The sequence below is a fragment of the Colletes latitarsis genome, chromosome 7 (genome assembly GCF_051014445.1).
Source record: "Colletes latitarsis isolate SP2378_abdomen chromosome 7, iyColLati1, whole genome shotgun sequence".
Taxonomy (NCBI): domain Eukaryota; kingdom Metazoa; phylum Arthropoda; class Insecta; order Hymenoptera; family Colletidae; genus Colletes; species Colletes latitarsis.
Genome location: NC_135140.1, coordinates 17,652,705 through 17,674,742, shown reverse-complemented (window position 1 = coordinate 17,674,742; position 22,038 = coordinate 17,652,705). Strand labels below are relative to the sequence as shown.

General features: G+C 32.2%; 1 protein-coding gene across 8 annotated transcripts; it reads left to right on the top strand.

Moving 5' to 3' along the window:
• The first annotated feature begins 353 nt into the window (after positions 1-353).
• Vps13 (vacuolar protein sorting 13C) lies at positions 354-22,009 on the top strand. Of its 8 annotated transcripts, none has more exons than XM_076769475.1 (61): positions 354-499; positions 776-926; positions 1,308-1,394; positions 1,483-1,680; positions 2,399-2,631; positions 2,706-2,844; positions 2,985-3,231; positions 3,320-3,554; positions 3,634-3,751; positions 3,830-4,076; positions 4,508-4,762; positions 4,840-4,939; positions 5,039-5,278; positions 5,363-5,546; positions 5,755-5,843; positions 5,926-6,055; positions 6,116-6,348; positions 6,424-6,561; positions 6,668-6,806; positions 6,896-7,113; positions 7,189-7,344; positions 7,430-7,564; positions 7,696-7,868; positions 7,945-8,246; positions 8,315-8,451; positions 8,531-8,819; positions 9,016-9,284; positions 9,371-9,493; positions 9,585-9,687; positions 9,750-9,896; positions 10,076-10,272; positions 10,355-10,492; positions 10,572-10,691; positions 10,794-10,973; positions 11,054-11,233; positions 11,355-11,516; positions 11,640-11,803; positions 11,887-12,007; positions 12,269-12,445; positions 13,197-13,421; positions 13,606-13,821; positions 14,331-14,372; positions 14,726-14,794; positions 15,543-15,746; positions 15,845-15,982; positions 16,052-16,198; positions 16,285-16,433; positions 16,529-16,640; positions 16,770-17,008; positions 17,076-17,238; positions 17,472-17,688; positions 17,775-17,950; positions 18,044-18,163; positions 18,240-18,361; positions 18,441-18,754; positions 18,837-18,958; positions 19,040-19,209; positions 19,270-19,384; positions 19,454-19,585; positions 19,685-19,852; positions 19,952-22,009. In XM_076769475.1, exons 2-61 carry the CDS (start codon positions 827-829, stop codon positions 19,997-19,999), a joined length of 10,011 nt encoding a protein of 3,336 aa, XP_076625590.1. In that variant the 5' UTR covers positions 354-499; positions 776-826; the 3' UTR covers positions 20,000-22,009. The 8 variants fall into 8 exon arrangements, with proteins under 8 accessions (XP_076625590.1, XP_076625586.1, XP_076625588.1 ...); XM_076769471.1 differs by having other exon boundaries at positions 682-926; XM_076769473.1 differs by having other exon boundaries at positions 354-614.
• Positions 22,010-22,038: the final 29 nt, after the last annotated feature.

Genomic DNA, 22,038 nt, shown 5'->3' with positions numbered 1-22,038 from the left:
AAATCGTTACGTATAATACAAATACTTTTGTTTTAATTTTAACTACCGTTTATATTAAAATTCAAATATTTTTGTTATCCATTATCTAATTTCGTTTAAGTTTGATACAAATAATCTTTATAAAAAATATATACAAAATAACGCAATTATTACGTGACCTACATAAAATGTGTAAATACAATTGTTTTAAATGTATTTAATGTAGCGTCAAATTTTACAAAATGCAGTATCCAGAGATAATAATTTGTATTTATGCGTTATCGTTGTACGTCGTATTTCATCAACTATCGTTTGTACTGATAAACAGTTGTCCTAATCACACCTACGAGTTTATATGTATGTGTACACACCTAACCAAGCGATCGCAAGCAGCTAGAATGTGAAGGTGGAATTGGTAAAATCAAATACGTCAGTGCATTGGCAATATTGTATATTCGCATGATGTCATTTCTCGCAGACGAAAGAATCATTATCAGTTTCTAGTCTGATGTAATTGACGGTATTTAAACAATTTCGAAATTATATTTGAGAGTGGCATGAGCGTGTTCGTTAAACAAGAGTTTGCATTGCTAGCATGTGCAATGACAACAATTAACAAGTGTTAACGAGTTACAGTAATTAAGATTATATATATATAGATATGTATTTCGTGTTAAATAATTTTGATTACACGGTTTCTAGGTTATAAAATATACTGTTTCCATCGATCGATTTTACTTCAGTGCGTCAACCGTTTGTTGGTTAACAAATGTTGAATTCTTGTTACTTGTTTTAGCCGTATTTATACATTCTATACGAGGTGGCCGACACGGCATAAAGGTCGACGATGGTTTTCGAATCGATCGTTACCGAACTCCTGAACAAGGTGTTAGGAGAATATATTCAAAATTTGGATTACTCGCAATTGAAGTTGAGTTTATGGGGAGGTAAACATTACGAATTGTTTGAACGTTTCTATTTACCCCCGTACACGCGTGATGCTTCCTTACTTTTAATTACGAAAACGTGATAACAACTTTTTATTTAATACCATGTTTTCGCAAATGCATTTAGAAATATGTATTATTTTTAGTAGATTAATATGACATCAACATCTATTTATATTATAATAGCAGTACTTGTTTATCTTGTGTGACACATGCTACCAAACATTTATACAAATAAAACCTGCCTCTGAAAGAAGTTTAAGTAAAATTTTAGATAGATGTAGGGTATTTGATAAAAAGTATTTTTTCACAAACGCAATGATGTACTCAAATATCTTTTACAAAAGATATTAAACGTTTCATGATATCTTTTGTTTTTAGGTGATGTTGTATTAAATGATTTATTAATAAAAGAAACTGCATTAGATGTGTTGGATCTACCTATTAGATTGGAGTTTGGAAGATTAGGTTTGTAATATTATATGCTTACTTTAATTTATTCCGAAATTTTGATGCAAAATATGAAATTAGCACAAACGTTCGCATTTTTTCGTAGGAAAACTTATATTGAAAATACCATACAAAGATATGTGGAATGGTCAAATTGACGCAATTGTTGAGGAATTATTTCTACTTATTGTTCCTACTAGTCAGATTGTGTATGATGCTGAAAAAGAAGCAAAAGTACAGCTCGATGCTAAACGGGCAGAACTTGCCAGAGTTGAGAAAACAAAACAATTGGCAGATACTAAATGTAAAGATTTATCATTCTTCTATTTTGTAATGATTAAGTTTATACAATGGTGCCCACTTAATTGTCCGCGCTCGGAACCGGCCGCGATCACTTGAGCGTGGTCATGGTTATTTCTCAGAATTTAACGGAGATAAGGAAAGAAAATAAGTGCGAGTGAGATGCAATAGCTGACACCCGAAACCATATACAGGGTGAGCGGCCACTCCTGGGAAAAATTTTATTAGAGGATTCTAGAGGTCAAAATAAGACGAAAATCAAGAATACCAATTTGTTGATGGAAGCTTCGTTAAAAAGTCATTGACAATTAAATTAAAAAATTTCAAATCGTTTTGGAAAAATTATTTTTGGTTGCGGGGGTCAATTACAATCATTTTTGGTGAATAGACATACCCCCGAAATTTTGCGCATTTTCGAGAAGAAAATTCAGTACGGACGGAACTTTAAACGTTAATAACTGTTTAACGAAGCTTCCATCAACAAATTGGTATTCTTGATTTTCGTCTTATTTTGACCTCTAGAATCCTCTAATAAAATTTTTCCCAGGGGTGGCCGAACATCCTGTATACAATGTATCGATTACGATCGGCGTCAAGTTTCGCTTCAGACGCTCGATATTCGAAGCCGCTTGGCTTCCAAGAAGTGGGCTAAAATGCGGTCATTTAAGTGGGCACTACTATATGTACTTTAACATGCTGACTATCATATTGATCTTTTATAGTACAAGAGAAGCTAGATGATTCCATGATTGAAAAACTCATTGCTCGTATGATAAAGAATATTCATGTTGAAATTAAAAGAATACATGTGCGGTACGAAGATCATGTTTCGTTTAAAGATCATCCGTTTTCGGTTGGTTTTACACTTAATAAATTTGTATTAGAAAGTTGTACAGATTCTTGGAACACAAATGGCAATTTGAAAGATATGTATGCTATTCCACAAATTTATAAGGTAAGCGGAACTAGAAAATATATTACAGGTGAATTATAATGTTATAGTACAGGGAATGAAAATTATTTTTTCAGCTATGTACACTGGACGGTTTAGCTGCATATCTGAATACAACTGCAGATCAATTTAGTAATAGTGAACAATCGGACTATTCAAGTCTTTTTTGCACTGGTATTGCAACTATAGATTACACTCCACCTGGTTATCAATATTGTAAGCAAACATATTGCAAACTATTATATTAATAAGTATGCATACATCTGTCATAATTGTTATTTTGATTATTTGAATTATTTTTTACGCTATCGGATGTAACACAAACATTACTTTAGAACTATTTCTGATTTCTCTAGTGTTGGGTCCAATAAACGTCAATGCGAAATTGAAGTTAAATCCAAAACCAGAGACAGATGGAAGTAATTATACTATTCCAAAGGTATGGTTGGATCTAGAAATGCAAAAATTGAGGATAGGACTGGCGAAAAAACAATACCAAACTCTCGTTCAATTGGGCGAAGGGTTGGACCAAGCTCAAAAGGCTGCACCATACAGAAAGTACAGACCAAATTTGACATCGTATAAAGGACATTATAAAGAATGGTAATAACGTGTTACTTACGCTTGAAGAGTAGTAATAATTTAAGTACGAGATGCACGAGACATTCGATAAGTTTAATGTTACTTTTAGGTGGCGTTTTGCATACACTTGCATCTTAGAAGAAACAGTGCGTAGAAGTCGTAGGAATTGGGACTGGAATCATATGAAACAACATAGGGATCTTTGTCGTCAATATGCTAATGTGTATCAAACAAAATTAACAAGCAAGAAAGTTGCGCAGGAAATAGAAGATTGTCTTACAGATTGTGAAAGGAAATTAGATATTTTCAATTTGGTCATCATTAGGCAACAAATTGAAATGGAAGTTAGTGTATTTGTTAATAAACTGTGTTCGTGTATTTTATAGTTCCGTGATGATTTTATTTCTATTTTGTATTTTATAGGTAGAAAGATTGGCCGAAAAAGAGAAGAACTTAAAAGCAAAACGAGGTTGGTTTGGATTTCTGTGGTCTGGTTCGCAAGCAGAAGAGACTGAAGACTTAAACTCAGCAGCTGCAATAAGTAATTAATCATATTTTCATTATACGCAACATAAATTTTTATAATCTTCGTTTGTTAAATGCAAATTGTTCGTTTCAGTGCGGAAATTCGAACAGGCGATGACCCCTCAAGAAAAAGAAAAATTATACAGAGCTATTGATTACCAAGAAAATACTGCACCGACTCATTATCCTGAAACGTACGAGATGATCGATACCCGATTTCTTTTACACGAACTTCAAATTATAATTTTGGATATGGCTAAAGACCATCCGTGTATTTTGGATCTTCAACTACACGATGTTCAAACGTGCTTCAAGTCGAGACCGTCTGCCAATGCTATTTTGTATGTAATTTCTTAAACAAAACTTACGAACCATGAACTATTTTAACACGTTGATTACTAGACCTGGGAAAAATTTTAATGGAAGATTCTAGAGGCCAAAATAAGACGAAACTTACTGGGGCTCTAGAGCTCCATTAATACGCGTTGCTTGAATTTTGAATCATTAAAATCCTTCAATCCGTCCAGAAGTTATGATTTTTTAAACATACGCATGAAATTTCGGGGAAACATTTCTGATCAGAAATCATATTTTCAATCGAAAATAATTTTTCTAGAATGATTTGAAATTTTTTAATTTAATTTTTTATTAACTTTTTAACGAAGGCGCAATCAAGAAGTTGATATTTTTGATTTTCTTGATAGAATCTCCTATTAAAATTTTTTCCAGGGATGGCCGAACACCCTGTATGAAAAAATTTGTTCCTTTACAGAGTTACAGCATCGATCAATGAGATGAAACTTTTAGGAACGAAACAAAATGAACATGTTCCATCGCTTTTTAATTCTCACGAACATAGCGCGGATGCTGTTTTATTATCCATATCGTATGAAAAAAATCCACTTGATAAATTGTGTGGCGATCGTGTCATTGTAAAGTCAACGTCCGTGGATATTATTTATGATGCACAGACTGTAATAGAATTGGTTAATTTGTTCAAAGTAGAAAACTCATCAACTTTAAATCAGTAGGAATAACATTATACTTTTAGATAAGCATTTTACCATTGATTCCTTCTGATAATTCTAATACTTTTCCGCTTAGACTTCAAGCAGCTGCAGCAGAGCAATTGGAAGGTTTGAAGGAAATGTCGGCTTTAGGTTTGGAGCATGCTATTCAAAAACATGCAATATTGGACATACAGGTACAACTCATATTGCACTAATTTAATTGTAAGAACTAGAGTGACATAACACGGATACAGTGAACAAATCTTAGATTAACATTAATTAATGTTTAATAGGTTGACATGCAGGCATCCCAGATAATCGTTCCACACGATGGATTCTATAACAATACAAAATCACTGTTAGTAGTAAATCTTGGTAGTCTAAAAATGCATTCCTTAGAAAAACTAAAAGACGATAAGACGAACGTAACTGTTAAACAGTTAATCAGCATGGGTAAAAGCGAAGAGGATGTATTGTTGCATCTTAGAGAGCACAGTTACGATAAATTTGTTTTAAAAATAGTCGATTTTCAAGTATGTATTTCTAACATTTTGAAAATATAAAATGCGTAAAAATGGAAAATCTGTATACCATTTCAATGCGTAAATTACAAATAGGTATTAGTTTCACTGCCAGGAGAGGAATGGCGCACAATATTATCGAAAGTAGATGATTCTATGACACTATTGCAACCAACAACACTCGAAATTCAATTTCACAAATGCTTGATAACCGATGATCCTCTGCTTCCAAAACTTAGACTTATTGGTCAATTACCATCGGTTGTAATCAATATAACGGGTATGTATGTTGTATTTACTTCTTGCGTGCATTTGATGTTACTAAACTAGAATCGAATACTTCAAAGGGGTTTTCTACAAGTTCAGTTGATAAAGTAAACTTTCTTTTTTTGTTGTAATATGTTTTTCTTACCCTAAAGGTGATATGCATATAAGTTAAATTTTTTATTCAAGCGTTTTATAAGCGAAGATCTTCTCTTTTTCATTAGATAAACGCTTGTTACAAGCCCTTTCTATTGCTCAGAGTATACCGTTTCCACAAGAAGAAGAACCCACAGAACTTCGGAAATTTTCACTCGTATGTTTCATATTGTATCAGTAATTCTCAATGTTACTTATTCAATGTTGCATCATAATTATAAAATATCTATTGCTCGCAGAGTAAGTCCGTTTCTCAATTATCTTTGTTGAAAGAGCTAACTACAATTTCTAACATTTCTGAGAAGAAGAAGGAGACAGTTGTTTCGCTTAAACAAACAACTGATTTGGAAATGAAATTTGAAATGAAAGGTGAGACACCGTATATTACAAGTAATCGAGATCGATCTGACAATTATAAATCGGTTACAGAATTTTCATTGTTAATTTCGTCTCAAAAGAACGGATTAATAACGCCGTTTATGAATCTCGAGGTATTACAATTGGAAGCAGAGATGTTACAACGGACGTACGATCAAGAAATATTATTGAGATTGGGCGGTATTCAAGTGAAACAACATTACAAAGAAACAGAAATATTTATGGTAAACACTCCTATGTCATCTGGCAAAGATGAATATCTAATAACAGTACAGTATATAAATGTAAGTTTTAAATATCTGAGTGTTAATTTTTCCTTGTTTTCAAAAAGTACAGCATTTGGTTTAACTTGATCTTAGGTAAATAAACGTTCGCCAGAATTTACGACTAGACACGGATCTGTTATTAAATTATTAAAACTGGAATTTACAACGTTGGATGTTTTACTTCACCAAGAAGCTCTTATAAATCTTCTTCAGTTTGCTACTTATATGCAGGTAATCCTTTAAACTGCTTATACGCAAGTTAAAATGAAAGCTAGTTATACAAAGTCAAGTAATTACGAATAGTATGTTTACCACTGTTACGTTATTTACATTAAAGGATCAAATGAATGCTATAACGAACAGTAGAATTGAGAAAGAGCGTCGAATGCGTCCACGCCATTTGACTTCTATTCAAGAAGAAACATCTGCATTCTTCAAAGAACAAATTCAGAAACAAAAATTTAGATCAACATCTCGTAAGTACTTACATGCGTTAATTTTACGGAAACGTTCATTTCTCGTCAAGAAAGTAGGATAGATAGTTTGATAAATATATATATTTTAGGTCGAAGAAAAGCAGTGATCGAGGATATAGATTTAAAGATTCAAGCAAAAGTTGGAACTATTTGTATGAAGTTGGTCAGTGAATGTAGAGAAATCTCTGCCTTTTATATCGCCGGTATTACTGCTGGATTCATAATGAAGACTTCTTATTCTCAAGCAAATGTTAATTTATCATCTATTAGTATTATAGACCTTAATGCTGCATCTGCTTATAGAGACGTAAGACATAATTTATTAACATAATTTACACGTATATATTTTACATTAATTCTTTGTCGATGATTTTCGGTGCAGATTGTATCAGTAGTAGAAGATACAGAATCCTTACAAATTCAAGCTACAATGTACAATATCGAACCGACAAATGTTGATAAGAATAATATGTCCATCACCGTTTTAATGGGCTGTTACCGTATTATATTTTTAAATATGTTTGTCACTAGTATTATGGTAAGTGAAAGACTTTTCTTAAAAATGTTTCAAAATTCAAATATATTAGTTTGTAGAAGATCTGCAATAATATTTAATTTTTTAGAGTTTTTTGAATAATTTTCAAGCAGCCCAGCAAGCTATAAAAGACGCGTCAGCAGCTGCTGCAGAGGCTGCGAGGACAAACATTAAAGATGTTCAAGAAAGTGCTGCACGTATCGGGCTTGCAGTGAAAATCAAGGTTTGTGACAGTGTATATTTTATTTGAAAACATCTTTTGAAAAATACTTAATTTCTAACTAATACGAAAACAGTATTACAAAGTGTTGAAATCACGGAGTTTATAGTATTCATATAAAATATACTGTTTAGGCTCCTGTAATATATGTACCAATGCATTCGAGAAACAATCATTGTTTAACGCTAGACATGGGTAATCTCACTATATGCAATGTTTTTAAAAAATTGGAAGTTGCAAATGAAAATGGAGATTCTCCAATCGTCGATGAAATGAAAATTGAATTACAAAACTTGAAATTATCAAGGTAACAACTGCAGATATACGTACATTGTAGTTGACTACTTTATGTCCGTAATAGCAACTTACTATTTCTACAATAGGGTGAAATTGAACATGGAGAAGTTTGAAATTGAAAATGAAATATTACTATTAGAACCGGTTAGCTTTACATTACTTATCAAACGGAATTTATCAACTGCATGGTTTACATCTATACCGGATATTGATATGTCTGGAAGATTAAATAAAATTAATGTGTTAATAAGTAAAGAAGATTATGTGACTGCATTGAAAGTGTTGGAACAAAATTTAGGCGAAGTGGCCGAAGACACGAAATTCGTGCAAAATGTTGGTCAAAACGAAAAGAAACTTGAAGTAGAAGTTCTACAACATCATCGATCCGGTAAAACTCTAAAGACTGATACGTTTTATTTACAGCAGAGTAAACTAATTATACTTCTATTCGAATAGATGAATTTGGAGAACCCGTTGTATCAAGTACGGAAGATAAAGAGTTTCAAGAACAAGTAAACATACACACATCCATTAAATTTGAGTTTGTTATGGATAGCCTTGTGATCAGTTTATTTACGGGAGGTTCAAAAATGGTATTCATTTACTCTTCGTAATCTTGTCGTTTATATTCACGCTCCAGTATACGCGTATAAGTATTAAAATAATTTACAGCTTCGATCGCAAAGTTCTCTTCTACATCTACCAGAGAATGGTTTAGCCAAATTCTGTTTGACTCATTTTGCGCTGAAAGGTAGAATATTTGCTGATGGATTAATGGCAACATCGATTCTTCTGATGAACTGTACGTTGGACGACACGCGTCAAAGTAGACAAGGTTCTCTTATCAGAATTATGGAAAGAACAACAGAAGTACCTTCTATGGACGACTTGGAAAAGGAATCAAATTCTATTCGCAGCATGTTAGACATGACTATCAGACAGAGTTCAAACGACATGTTTGGTAGGTTTTTACTTAAAAAATTTAAAAAAGTGCAATCAAACATCATAAAATCATAAATTCTTCCATCATCGTTATAAATTCGTAGAAAGCTGAATAGCGCCGGACTGTCTGCCTTCGACAAATTTTTAAAATAATGAGATCATTATTTCTGAAATAATACAACATAAATAAATAGTTGGATTTTGTTTATTTACAGTGGATGTTAGAGTATTTTCCTTCAGTATAATTGTATCACTTGATTATTTAATGAAAATAAAGGACTTTTTCGCTTCTGAAGAAGCTCCGTCAAATAAGACAATGCCTCAAAATATATCGAAGAATTATAACGAATCTGTAGTTAAAAAGAAACATACTCAAGCTGTACCGAATAACAAAATGTTCACGATTAATTTACACGTCGAGAAGCCAGATATCATTCTCCTCGAAGACATGGATGACATAAACTCAAATTGCATCATACTAAATGTAATAAATATTTATCCAAAAATATTTTGATCATTACGTATTTCACATGTTTCATAATTTACATACATTTGATATTGTATTTTAAGACCGAGCTGTTACTAAAAGTACGTTTGATGGGTGAACATCAAGTAATAACAGGTTCCATAAAAGATTTAACGATTTTGGCTGGTATATACAATCCACAGAAGAGAAGCGATTGGATATATCAGGTAAAAAAGAAAAACTATATTTATATTTCATGTCGTTTTACATATGACTGGTATAGAAGAGACTAAAATGAGAATTTTCTGAATTTTATAGGTCCTAAGACCGTGTAGTATTAGCGTAGCGGGTTCTACGCCAGAAGAAAAAGGACTTCATGTCGATGTTTGTTGTACTGATATTCACGTATCCGTTTCCCCAGGTAATTTATCGAATTACTAAACATAATTTGTATAAATAAAAATTCGACTTTTTGATTTACAGGCGTCATAGAGATATTGAATAAAGTTGTTCATACTGCTACAAAAACAGAAGTAAAAGATGAAGAAGTTGTAATTTCTGAACCAAATCACAAGGGATTGTGGATTATATCGCCGTTCGAAGAAAATGATTTTTGGTTTTTACATACAGGTTAGCTACAAAATAGTATCAATTCTTTGGTGCGAATATAGAAATACTTTCGAAGTTATTTCTTAAAAGTAGATAACGCAATTGTATTTTAAAAATGAAATAACTGCAAAATAAGATGACACATTACTTAAAACGGTACTTAAAAAGTGTCTAGATCAGTTCCGTTTTTCATTCTGTAGACGTAGGAGTGGAAGCTGTGGAAGATCTCACGTTCACTGATCACGTAGATGTTACACTCTATAAATCAGAATTAGCAATAATTTCTGCACCGACAATTTTATTTACATTAGAAGCAGGCGTTGGTAATAAAACATTACCCATGCTTCTACTTCACATCGGGTTCCAAAGTAACGTCAACGATTGGAGTTCAAAATCTGTAAGTAACGTTAACCCAAGGGCATAATCGCGATAGCGATAGCTCTCTTTTTATTTATTAACCAATACGCAAATACTTTTAGATGAGTGTAGAGGGTACAATGTCATTGATAATGGCGTATTATAACAGTCGTCTCGCATTATGGGAACCATTAATCGAGCCAATAGAAGCCATTAGAAATAAAAAACGAATCTCAACACCTTGGGAATTAAAAACTAAAGTAATGTATTCGTCATCGTAACCTTAAATCGTTTATTGTTCTTTTTAATTTTTACAGTTCTCTGATTACTGTTCCATAGATTCAATTTAATGACGTGGCAGTAAATTCCAGGGGAGCAAGCGTAATGAGTCCGACTTCGGATAGCGAACCGGAAGAATGGCATCAGATTCCTAAAATGTCTATAGATATAATATCTTCTGTAAGTTGAACGATAGAAAAGTTGCGTATACTTATGTTTTTTGATAATATATTTTATACTCACAACGTGTGTACGAAACATGTTCATGATATTTTGTACTAGGAAAATTTAGAAATAACCGTAAGCAAAACTTGTTTGGATGTACTTAAACAACTTGGCAATGCATTCTCGTCGGCGATGGAAGCTAGTGAAACAGGAACCGCGAAAAGTGTGGCGCCCTATGTACTTAAAAACGAGACTGGTCTAGCAATGATTCTAGATTTGGAACGCAGTCACTTCAAGGTTTCGTATTACTCGCGTATCAGAATTGTGAAATTGAAGTCACAGTTCGTAAAATGTTATCAGACAGAATATTGTCCCAGGTTTTTAACGATGGATCGACGATCGTGAATGACAGTGCTGTTTCATACATGGAAGTAATTCTGGAATCTGGCGCATCGATAGAGCTAGCACCGAAAACAACAAGAACTGAAATACCTTTGCTTGACCAAGTGAAAACTGAATCGATTCAAGAGAGAGAAGATGACAAGTTTATTATCTCGGTAATTACTCGGACTTCGAATTTGCGATGTTGCTATATTTATTGCTACTTTGTTTCTCGTAAAAATCGTGCTTATTAAAGTAAGATAATTTTTAAACAATATATAATAATATTTATTGAAGTTCAAAGAAATCGGTGGTACTTTGGCTATACCAGTTTTAAGAGCCGATAAGAGATTCTTTTCGTTAAGATATCGAAAAGAAAGTTCTGAAGAATGGGGTATTGTGTCCGATGTCGTAGTCGACGAAGGAAGTACTATTGTTACCCTTAGAAGCATCCTTCAGGTGAGCAACATACGTTTTATCATGTAATTACAATGTGGTCACATGTAATTGTATTGCGGCAAATATAATCAGATTATATTTTGTCCAACTGTGTCTAGTTTAAATTAATTGAATATGTTTCAGGTGCATAATCATTTCAGTGAACCGATATCCGTATATTATATGACTAAACGTGGAAATGAAGTCGAATGCGTGGGCACTGTTGCTCCAGACAGTAAATTAAATCTTCCATTAGATGCTGTATACACACCAACAAATATTTATTGGTTATTTTTTAGTGTCGACGGGTAATTTATATATTTAGAATTGAATTTTCTTTCAAAATTCAATGATCATATATGTTCAGAAATATATTTAATCTTGCATGTAGGTACATGGTTTCGATAGAGCCATTCGTTTGGAAAGATCTCCAAAAAACTGTTTCGATGAGCAAGCTTTTAAAGTGTGAAAGTCGAACGAAACAAGATGTCGCAGAACCATTTTATATAAAGGTATTTAATTAAATTATATACGCTTATTCCTTCAAATTTAGCTGACTCTCTTACGTTGTTTATTTCTACCTTTCTTACGAGAAACCGTTACACTGTATAATACATAGCACAAGTATCACTCTATGCATTTAAATAAACAATGTGTTTCGAATAATACATTCGACGGTAATATAACGAAATAGATATTTAATTTTAACTCTATAATCAAAAGGTTTCGTTAAAACATTACATACTTTCATAAGCAGCAGTTTTTATTTTTAGATGTTTTTCGTGATGATTGTGGTTGGTAGTATTTTATATAATAATAACTCTATTGGCTTATTACTGAATGCTATTAACTGGCGATCCATATTCTGTCGTTTCGTTGATTACGTCAAGCATCTTTGCTTCAAAACTTTATCCTCAGAACACCCAAAATATCTGGAAGCACCTATTCAGGTACTGCCATTATTTTAATTAGTTTGAAAGAGGTTTGTCAATCAGTATACGTTGAATATAAAAAAAAAATATGTATTTTTATTACTGCTGTTAGATAGTTAATATACCTTAAATGTGAATGCGTATTTGCAATAAACAAATTCGTAGTATATAGTATAATTGCTAGTTGTGTTAATATTAATAATATATCAATAACAGATAAACATGGAAAAGAAAATGGACAGAGTTAAATAATTTGTACACTAAAGGCGATAATTTTATTTTATTTTAACAGAATAATTTTTTCTATTGCTAAATACGAAATTCATACTAATACGTTATATTAAAGTTTTATCTTTTGGATTTTTTTTCGTTGAATTATCTTCATTATTTTATTTTTTATCTCGGTATATTGTAGTATTCGGTATTTACACTTAATAAATTATTTTTTATTATTCCTAATTTTTTAATTTCTTTATTTTTCGTACAATGACGATATCCACGAGTTTCAATGTCTGCATAAGAAGACAATATTGCCGTCAAAAATTTATATTAGTGTGCGTTACAATATATTCACTGCACGTGTTATATGTTTCACTCGTGTTTTATAGAATGAATGTATCGTTATTGTTATGCTGTAATGTTGAAAGTATTGTTTACTGATTTAGATCGTTGTATAAAGAATAATAGAGTAACATAGTAGAATAAAGAATAATATAAACGCGTAAGGAAAAGTTTAACGGAGTTTAACAATTTATTGCAACGATTACAGGTTGTGGGTGAAATAGAACAGGTTTACTTTGAAAATACTAGCCGACACACGATGGCAAGTACCATTTACAATGTTCACTTATATCCATCTGTGTATTTGAAGAACTTCCTGCCTATTGATATAATTGTATGTTTACCTGGAGCTGTACAAGAGAAGCTTTTGGAAGCAGGCACATCGTATCAAATTCCTACAATTGATCCTGGAAAATCGTATATAATCATAAAGGTAAACTAATTATAATTAGTTTTAGGATTATTTGAACATTTTACAAATATTTGAATACTACGAATTTTTCACGGGTACACGTGCAGTTATTATGACACGTATCGAAGTACGTGTATACATGTGTATATGTTTTTACAAAATTAGCGATCGATTATTGAACGTTTGTTGCTCCAATATGTTGCAGTTACCAAATTATTTAGAGAAGGATTGGTCATGTCGGGGCGAACTAATAGCAAATCCACCAGAATTTTCAGTTTGGTCGTTTGAGTCTTTCGACAGTGCACAAAAGGTCGTGTTAGACTTGGGAATGCATACATCTTACGAACATGGGTCCATTGTCATGGCATTATATTGTCCGTTTTGGATGTTGAATAAGACAGGTTTAATGTTGTCTTACAGGGTAAGTAACAGGAAAATACTTTTTTATTGTAATATTCCTTTATAATAACGTAATTTGCCATTTTTACCCTGTTCAGCTAAATGTATATTTTGCTTATTGTCATACATGTGTGTGTGCGCGCGCGCTTAAATAATTTATCTTTATTTTTATAGAATATATTCGTCCATTCGTATAGATTTATAATAAAATGTGAATAAACTACAATCAAACAATTAAATATCACAAGATATCCTGATGATACAAAAAATATTCTGTTTATAATTTTGCATTATCAATATAAAGTGTTTCGTAAGACATTAATAATAGCAATTGTAACGATGCTGTTGATTTTTAGTAGTTGATTTAGTTATGTAATTAATCCCTTTATGCAATGCTTGAGTTCGATATTTTGCGCAATACGTAAGAGCTGTGCTGTATTGTGCATGCTGAAAAGTAGTATAATATTGTAAATGTCTCAAACCTGTACGATCGTACTTCATTCACTACTTACACAATACATTATTTTGCAGAAGTCGAGTAAGGGTGGTAAAGAACATTCGAGCCCGATAAAGGTAGTGATTTCATGTTATAGTATATTTTTGTGCTTATGAATGTAATACATGCTAAAGAAATTGTATCACATAGTGGTGGGCTAACGTGATATTTATTTAAGAACTTTAGAGATTTTAATTATTTTGAAATGTGTATTTTTTTTCGATTCAAAATTAAAGTCTTTAATTTTTAAGCTGTCGTATGAAATGCAGTACTTCAATGTAATAATAGTAGCATGTTGAGTATTAATCAGCTATTAAAATAGCATATTAAAGTAAAAAGTTTTATTTGTATCATATTGAGCGTAATACTTATAAGTATAACTGTACATTTTACACGGCTTTATCACAATACATAGAAAGGTATATTTCAGAGTTTGGGTTGTGTCAGGAAACCCTGCCGACAACGGCCAGAATACAGGAAGGAGAAACCATGTTCAGTGGTACATTGTTTTCATTTTATATTGGTGATGGTGGTTTAATCTTTTGTACACTTTGGACTTAAATTGTAATATAATTTAACAAATTGGTCTAATCGTTTATACTTATTCGCTGACACACTAATCACAGGGATCTGTTTACATTATGATCGGTGCTTCGTTTCCAACTAAACACATTATCATTTTGTCGTTAAGGAAATAGCGATCATTTGCTATGCATAATTAAGATAAATAATACTCATTCTAACGACTCGTTAATTATAATGTGTGTATGTCGTTAGTTATAATGTTGGATTTTGCTTATGTTTGCTTATGAATTTGCTTATAACTGCATCATCATAATTTTGCAACATTACGTATATTTTTGCATTTTAAAAACAGGTAACTATTGATCGTAAACAAATTCTGCAATTTCAGTTTTTACATATCTTATTTTACGTAATATATAATTGTCTAAGCACGTTTAATGCACGATTTTTACACGAATCTAGCAACGCAGAAACTTACAAATAATTATTGCAACTAATGTACGTAAAATTATGCGGAAATTTTTAAGATTAAAGTTCACTGATGTTAGTAAATAGATGTCCATTGGAATTGTTTGTATAGCAATATAATATTGTTACTTTGATTGAACAATATTGTACAAATGCTAGGAACATTAAAATCAATTATATTTTATATGCACGTCGTGCGCAAAATATTGAAACGCAACGTCAATTCAAATGTTTGATTGTATAAATGTTTTCAGAGCGGAGATGATTATTTAAATGTATTGTATCACCCGGAAAATTTCAAAGGACCCATATTATTTTCATTTCGCTCGAAAGTATTTTTTGGAAAAAAGAAGGCAATGATTAGAATCGAAGACGGCGAATGGTCGGAAAAGTTCCCAATAGATGTTGCAGGAAGTGAAGGAGTAGTCGTTTGCAGATACAATGGATTGACGTACCAGGTTCTCACATAATTTATAGTTTACGGATTCAAGCTAATGTTACGTTTTGAATACATTTAATAGAATGTAAAAAACACTAAATTTCGTACATGTTACAGATCGGGGTGCACAATCAGTTGACGTACAATTCTTTAACGAAACAGATTACGTTCACTCCATATTATGTACTTATAAATAATTCGAATATTCTGATTGAATGTCAAGAAGGTGGCAGACCAGCCGATCCTATGATGAAGGTAATTGGTCAGATATACATGTTAAAAAAAGGGATCTGGAACTTTATTTATTACTGCATTTATTTATAGATTCCTCCTGGCGAATGTACTGCTCTTTGGCCTCGTTCTGAAAATGAACAAAAAACTTTAAGAGCTAAGGTCGCTACTGAACCTGAGACAACTGCACCATTTATTTATACAGACAGCCATACAACTTTATTAAAATTAAATAATAAGGTCTGTTTTCGACGAAATTGTTTGAAGCGTAGAAATTAATACTTCCTTCGAATTATTTTAAAACTAAACCCAAGTTCGTTTAACAGTACGGAGGAATCAACGTGGATGTACAAATAAGCGAAGGTGGAGTTTATATTTCCCTTTCTGATTATACTTATGGAAATGCTCCGGCTCTAATTATTAATCATACGTCGCATACTATTAATTTTTGGGAGAAAGGTTCATTGAACGTCAGGTACATTTATTTATCGGAGAATCAAAACATCGTTCGGAGTTTTGTATTTCGCTAGTAGTTGTACCAAAGCAGTAAATATGCAAATTATTTTGTAGATCCGTGCAGTCATTTAATAGAATGTTTTATACGTGGGAAAATCCAGCCGGACCTCGGAAATTAATGTGGGAAGATAATAATAAAAAAGAAATCGAACATACTTTACGAAAGGTAAAAATTTAATACTGTCGCGCTTAGTTGTAACAAGCATCAGGTGATCTCTACAGATTTGTTCGGCACAACCATTACTCGACATACGTATAGGTGATTAGCCGAATCTACTGAAGTTGCATTTTTCAGGATTTTTTAGGCGCTTTTCGTTTGCCAGATTTAGACGAAGAAGTGTATCACGTATCGTTTTTGGATGGTACGCAACGAATACTTCTGTTCACAACGAATATGAAAATTGCAGAAGACTGTCAGCTTGTAGGTGATCTTGAAACTATAGAACAAGAAGTGACAATAAGCATTCATGGGGTTGGACTTTCACTTGTTAACAACATAACAAGAATAGAATTATTATATATGTGCATAGCCAGGTAAGTCACACACTTTGACTGCCAAACCAAATTCATAAAATTTTAAAATCTACTATATATAATGCAGTTCTGATATCATATGGGAAACGAGTAAGTCAGCCGCTCATCGTTGGCGTGGTATCAGTACAAAAGATGTGATACTTATTGAAGAAGGTTATCAGAGATACATGCGGGAATTCCAAATAGGAAAGGACCCACCACACAAAGTAATGCTCGAACCAAAATTAGAGGTAAGGAATATTAAAGACTTGATTTGTTAACATATTGACTGTCAAGCTAAAATTTATCATAGTATTTTTTGTTTAAATAAATCGAAATTCGTGAGTCCTATCTAGATTTAATTACCTTAACACGTCATCGTTAAAATTAATTTTTTAAACTCTAGAGTAAGTCCCGTCTCCCATAGATGTGACGATCAACGTGTTAATATTTGTTATATTTACTAACAAGAATTACATTTCAGGTCGATTATTTAAATATGGAAATGTTAAGACCACATCATCGAATTCTGCGACGTACGTTTCAAACCGGTCTATGGTTACAGTATCGAGCATCGCTACACCAAGTGCAGTTACACGCAAAAATTAATAGACTTCAAATCGACAATCAACTTTCGGATTGTGTTTTCCCAGTTATATTAGCTCCAGTTCCACCTCCGAAGAGCGTTACACAAAGTACTGGTAAGCACATTCTATTGAAAATGTAAATATCGTAAAAATGTGGAGGAAAATTCGTCAATGTCTTTTATACGTATATATTTTTATAGTAATGAAACCATTTGCTGAACTTAGCATGGTTAAACGCTTATTAGAGCATAGCAGTGTCCAGCAGTTTCGGTACTTTAAAGTTCTTATACAAGAATTTCACGTGAAAGTGGATATTGTATTTATTAATGCAATAATGGGGTTGTTTGAAGCAAATGAAATGAACGACGCGGAAACGGTAAATTCTATTCGCGTTATTGTTCATTATACCTACATAAATGGTCACAGAGGACACTGAATTGTTAAATAATTGTTCTGTTGTACATTTTAGAGCAAATTGTTTAAACTGGACATGAAATTGGTAGATGAACCTTTAATGTATCATGTCAGTTTAATTACTACGGCAGAACAAAAGAACTTCTTCGATTTACTGCATTTCTCACCCCTAAAGGTTTGTTTTTTTTTTGTTTTAAGCAGACATCGTATTAAAACTATGAACTTGTACCAATTTTTTTTACCCCCTCCAGATTCACATAAGTTTCTCAATGGCTGGTAGTAACAGTGGACCTTCTGCAGTGCCTCAAGTATTAAATGTATTATTACAAGGAATAGGTGTCACTTTAACCGACATTAACGACATTGTTTTCAAGTAATTCAATTCACAGTGGCATTTCTAATTCGATTAATATCGATGAGTACCGTGAGGGTGTATAATTCTATTTTTACAGACTAGCGTATTTTGAAAGGGATTACGTTTTCATGACCAACAAGCAACTTATTTCTGAAGCAACGATGCATTACGTAGGACAAGCAATTAAACAGGCGTACGTCCTCGTTTTGGGACTTGACGTAATTGGCAATCCGTATGGACTTGTAGTTGGTACTATGAAAGGTATTGAAGATTTGTTTTACGAACCTTTCCAAGGCGCTATACAAGGGCCCGGAGAGTTCGCGGAAGGTTTACTTTTCGGCGTAAAGAGTATGTTAGGCCATACTGTCGGAGGAATGGCTGGAGCAGTTTCTAAAATAACTGGAGCTATGGGTATATTTCTTCATTATTTTAATTTTCAGAAATTATTGAAATGAATCTATTGCTCTTTTAATTATAATCGATAATTTTCTAGGCAAAGGTATAGCTGCTCTTACCTTTGATAAAGATTACCAAAGAAAACGACAAGAACAACTCAACAAACAACCTACTAACTTGCAAGAAGGCCTTGCTCGTAGCGGAAAAGGTTTAGTAATGGTACGTAAGTAATGGTTTCGCTCGTTTCTTTGTTCATTTTTAGAGAAAACTGACAAGTCGTTATTGTATACATTGCTCTAGGGTGTAGTCGACGGTGTAACTGGTGTAGTAATGAAACCTATATCGGGAGCTAAAGAAGAAGGAGTAGAAGGTTTCTTCAAAGGTTTCGGAAAAGGTGTCGTTGGCCTCGTCACTAGACCAACTGCTGGTGTTATAGATTTTGCCAGTGGATCGCTTGGAGCAGTGAAACGGTGTGTAAAAAAGAATAAATTTGTTGAACCAATGAACATAATTATTTTTAATTCTTTTAGCGCTACCGAGTTGAACGAAGAAGCAAAAAGAGTAAGGCCGCCTAGATTTTTCCAACCAGATAATTTAGTTAGACCATATATACGGGAAGAAGCTGAAGGACACAAGATTCTAAACGTACATAATACGAAAGTATTACCAAATTAACCCTTTTGCAGTGATCGATCTACTTGTTAATTTTTTCAGGAACTAGAGAAAGGAAAATACGCAAACACTGATATCTATTTTTATCATGTATTCGTTCTTAAAAATGTACTGTTGCTCACAGACAAGAGAATAGCGTACATAGAACATAGCGATTTATTCGGTGGATGGCGAGTTAGTATATTTTTTTTTAAACTATACTATTGTTTTAAAAACTGACCAAGGAATTGGTACAAGGTATGTTTAATTTTTGTTTTTAATATGATTTCGTAGGTCGATTGGACTTATACGTGGCAAGAAATCAGTGCATTACCGAAAATAGTCGATAAAGGAGTTCAGATTTTTATTAAAGATAGCGGTAGGAGGAAAAAACTCGGAAACTTATTTGGTAGCACAGACCAATCAAAAATAATTTTGATACCTGATGATAGAGCGAGACAGGTTAGTGATTTAAATAAATATTCTCTTAAATTAAAAATAAAAAGAAAAAATTAATTCGTATTTAAGTACGACGTAATATATTCTTCGTTGTCTTCGCAGCTTTTATGCAATAAAATGAAAGAACAAATCAATCAGAGCGGATTTTAATATCATCGGAAACAAGGATGAAAGTAGATGACACATAAAATACATACTTTAATACCGAAGTACATTTATTTAAACTGATAGTGCCTAGCGTCGTAAACTTATATTAAGCTTTGCAAGCGAAATTTCACAAATTCTATTAGTATATACATTATAAAAAAAAAACTTTCTATACACACTATTTACAAGACTGATGTTTAATCGAAACCAGCTTAAGGTAAAGGAAGATCAGTGTATAATTTTCTGTTTATTACGTTCCAATTTCGTTTTTAAAGTTATGATTTTTTTTTTATCGTGCATTGATATTTTTACCGTCGAACGACACTTAACAAGTCGCTTCTTACATCTTCAATCAATGCATACAGTAGTAACTATCACGTTATACAGTATTATGTGAAATCATTATTATAGCAATCGTCTTTATCGTTAAAGGTTCTTCATACATTTATACATACACATATTATATGGATGAAAGAGTATATGACATTGAAATAATAATGTTAATATTTCATTATTTTCGTATACAAAGTTACACATAGAATTCAATAAAAAAATCAAAATTCATTGTAATTCAATTTTACAATCATTTTGGGAAAGTACAGAATATACAGACCTATAGCTTCGTAAAATATTTTACGCTATGCTTCGCGAACGTTAATTTTTATTAATGCATAATAGTCTTAATTACATAATTATAAAATAAGGCAAAATAAGTTCAGTACATTCGAATGATTTTTAGTAGATTGTTCACAACAATATTATATTTTTTGTGTCATGTTACATGATAATAAGTTTAATCAAGGTTAATTTGATATGCTACATGCATACACGTAAGAGTGCAAATTTAAGCGCACATCTTAAGTTCGATTAAACTTCTGTATGTACCTGCCTAACTATGTTACCATTGTACATATAAGTACAAGATATTTCTAAAGATGCCGTTTTTATATCGTATATGACAATTGTTTTTTCTTAAATATTTATCGTCAAAATTTGATAGTAAGTTCAAGTATCTTTACACACAATATCGTAAGATTTTTTGTACAGTTTGTTACTTGGTTTGTATACAGTATGAATCTATATAATATTTCGACTAATTATAGTATCAGCCATATTTTTAATATTGTGTATTGCGCGTTCTTAGAGACAGTCAGTACAACCGTTGATAGCGTATAATTATTACTAGAAAATGTACGCGTGCGAGTTAAATACACACATATATTTAAAGTGGAAGAAAAAAGTCCAAAGATATTTCACTCTATCTTTCACAGCTTATAAGCTACATATGTTACCATTGGAGACGTTCGAGAACCCGTGTATCAGAAAAACTAGAGCCAATATTTTAATACATCTTTCATTCTCATTATTATTAGAGTCATAATGGAGACTGAAATTGATTACTTAAATCAACAATAGATATTTGTTATCGATCAGTGTTATTATTTACTTCTTAAAGTAAACCAAAGGACGTATGTTGCAGTAGCTGCTCCTTTATTTGCTGCAGTTCGTTTGCAATCGTTTTTCCGCTAAAATTTATGAAATGTAGCATACAGCCTTTTTTCAAATAATTATTACCATCCGGTTCTCGCACGCCTCTAGTTATTGTACAATCTAGACTATCTTTCAAATGATTGAACTATTTAGAACACGTTGATGCTGAAGAAAGATATATCTGTATTGTTATATATTATTTGTACAAAAGAAATGTACTATATGTTAAGAGAATTAAATCTTTTGCTTTGTATTGCTTTCTTTAATTTCATCTTTCGTTATGTAAATAGTAAGAGACTTTAATTCTTATCTCGTTTAACGTGCATTGTATTCGGTAGATTGTCAGCGATTACTATGCACGATAAATGTTTATGTATATCGTATGAAGCGCGGTAATTGTATACGTTTATCTTGTTAGCATTGTATCACACGTTCGTTTGTTTATTTATGGATGCTTGACATTTTATATCCACGTATATTAATATCTTAAATAAGTAAAATATGGAAACAGGCAAGAATAAACCTATACGAAGCATAAAGTGACAATTATT

Bases quoted from the DNA above. Each gene is read 5' to 3' on its own strand.
- Vps13 (XM_076769475.1), top strand. From the start codon at position 827: ATGGTTTTCGAATCGATCGTTACCGAACTCCTGAACAAGGTGTTAGGA. The intron at 6,056-6,115 runs GTGAGACACCGT...AATCGGTTACAG, and splicing joins AATGAAATTTGAAATGAAAG to AATTTTCATTGTTAATTTCG. The intron at 14,795-15,542 runs GTACATTGTTTT...AAATGTTTTCAG, and splicing joins AGGAGAAACCATGTTCAGTG to AGCGGAGATGATTATTTAAA.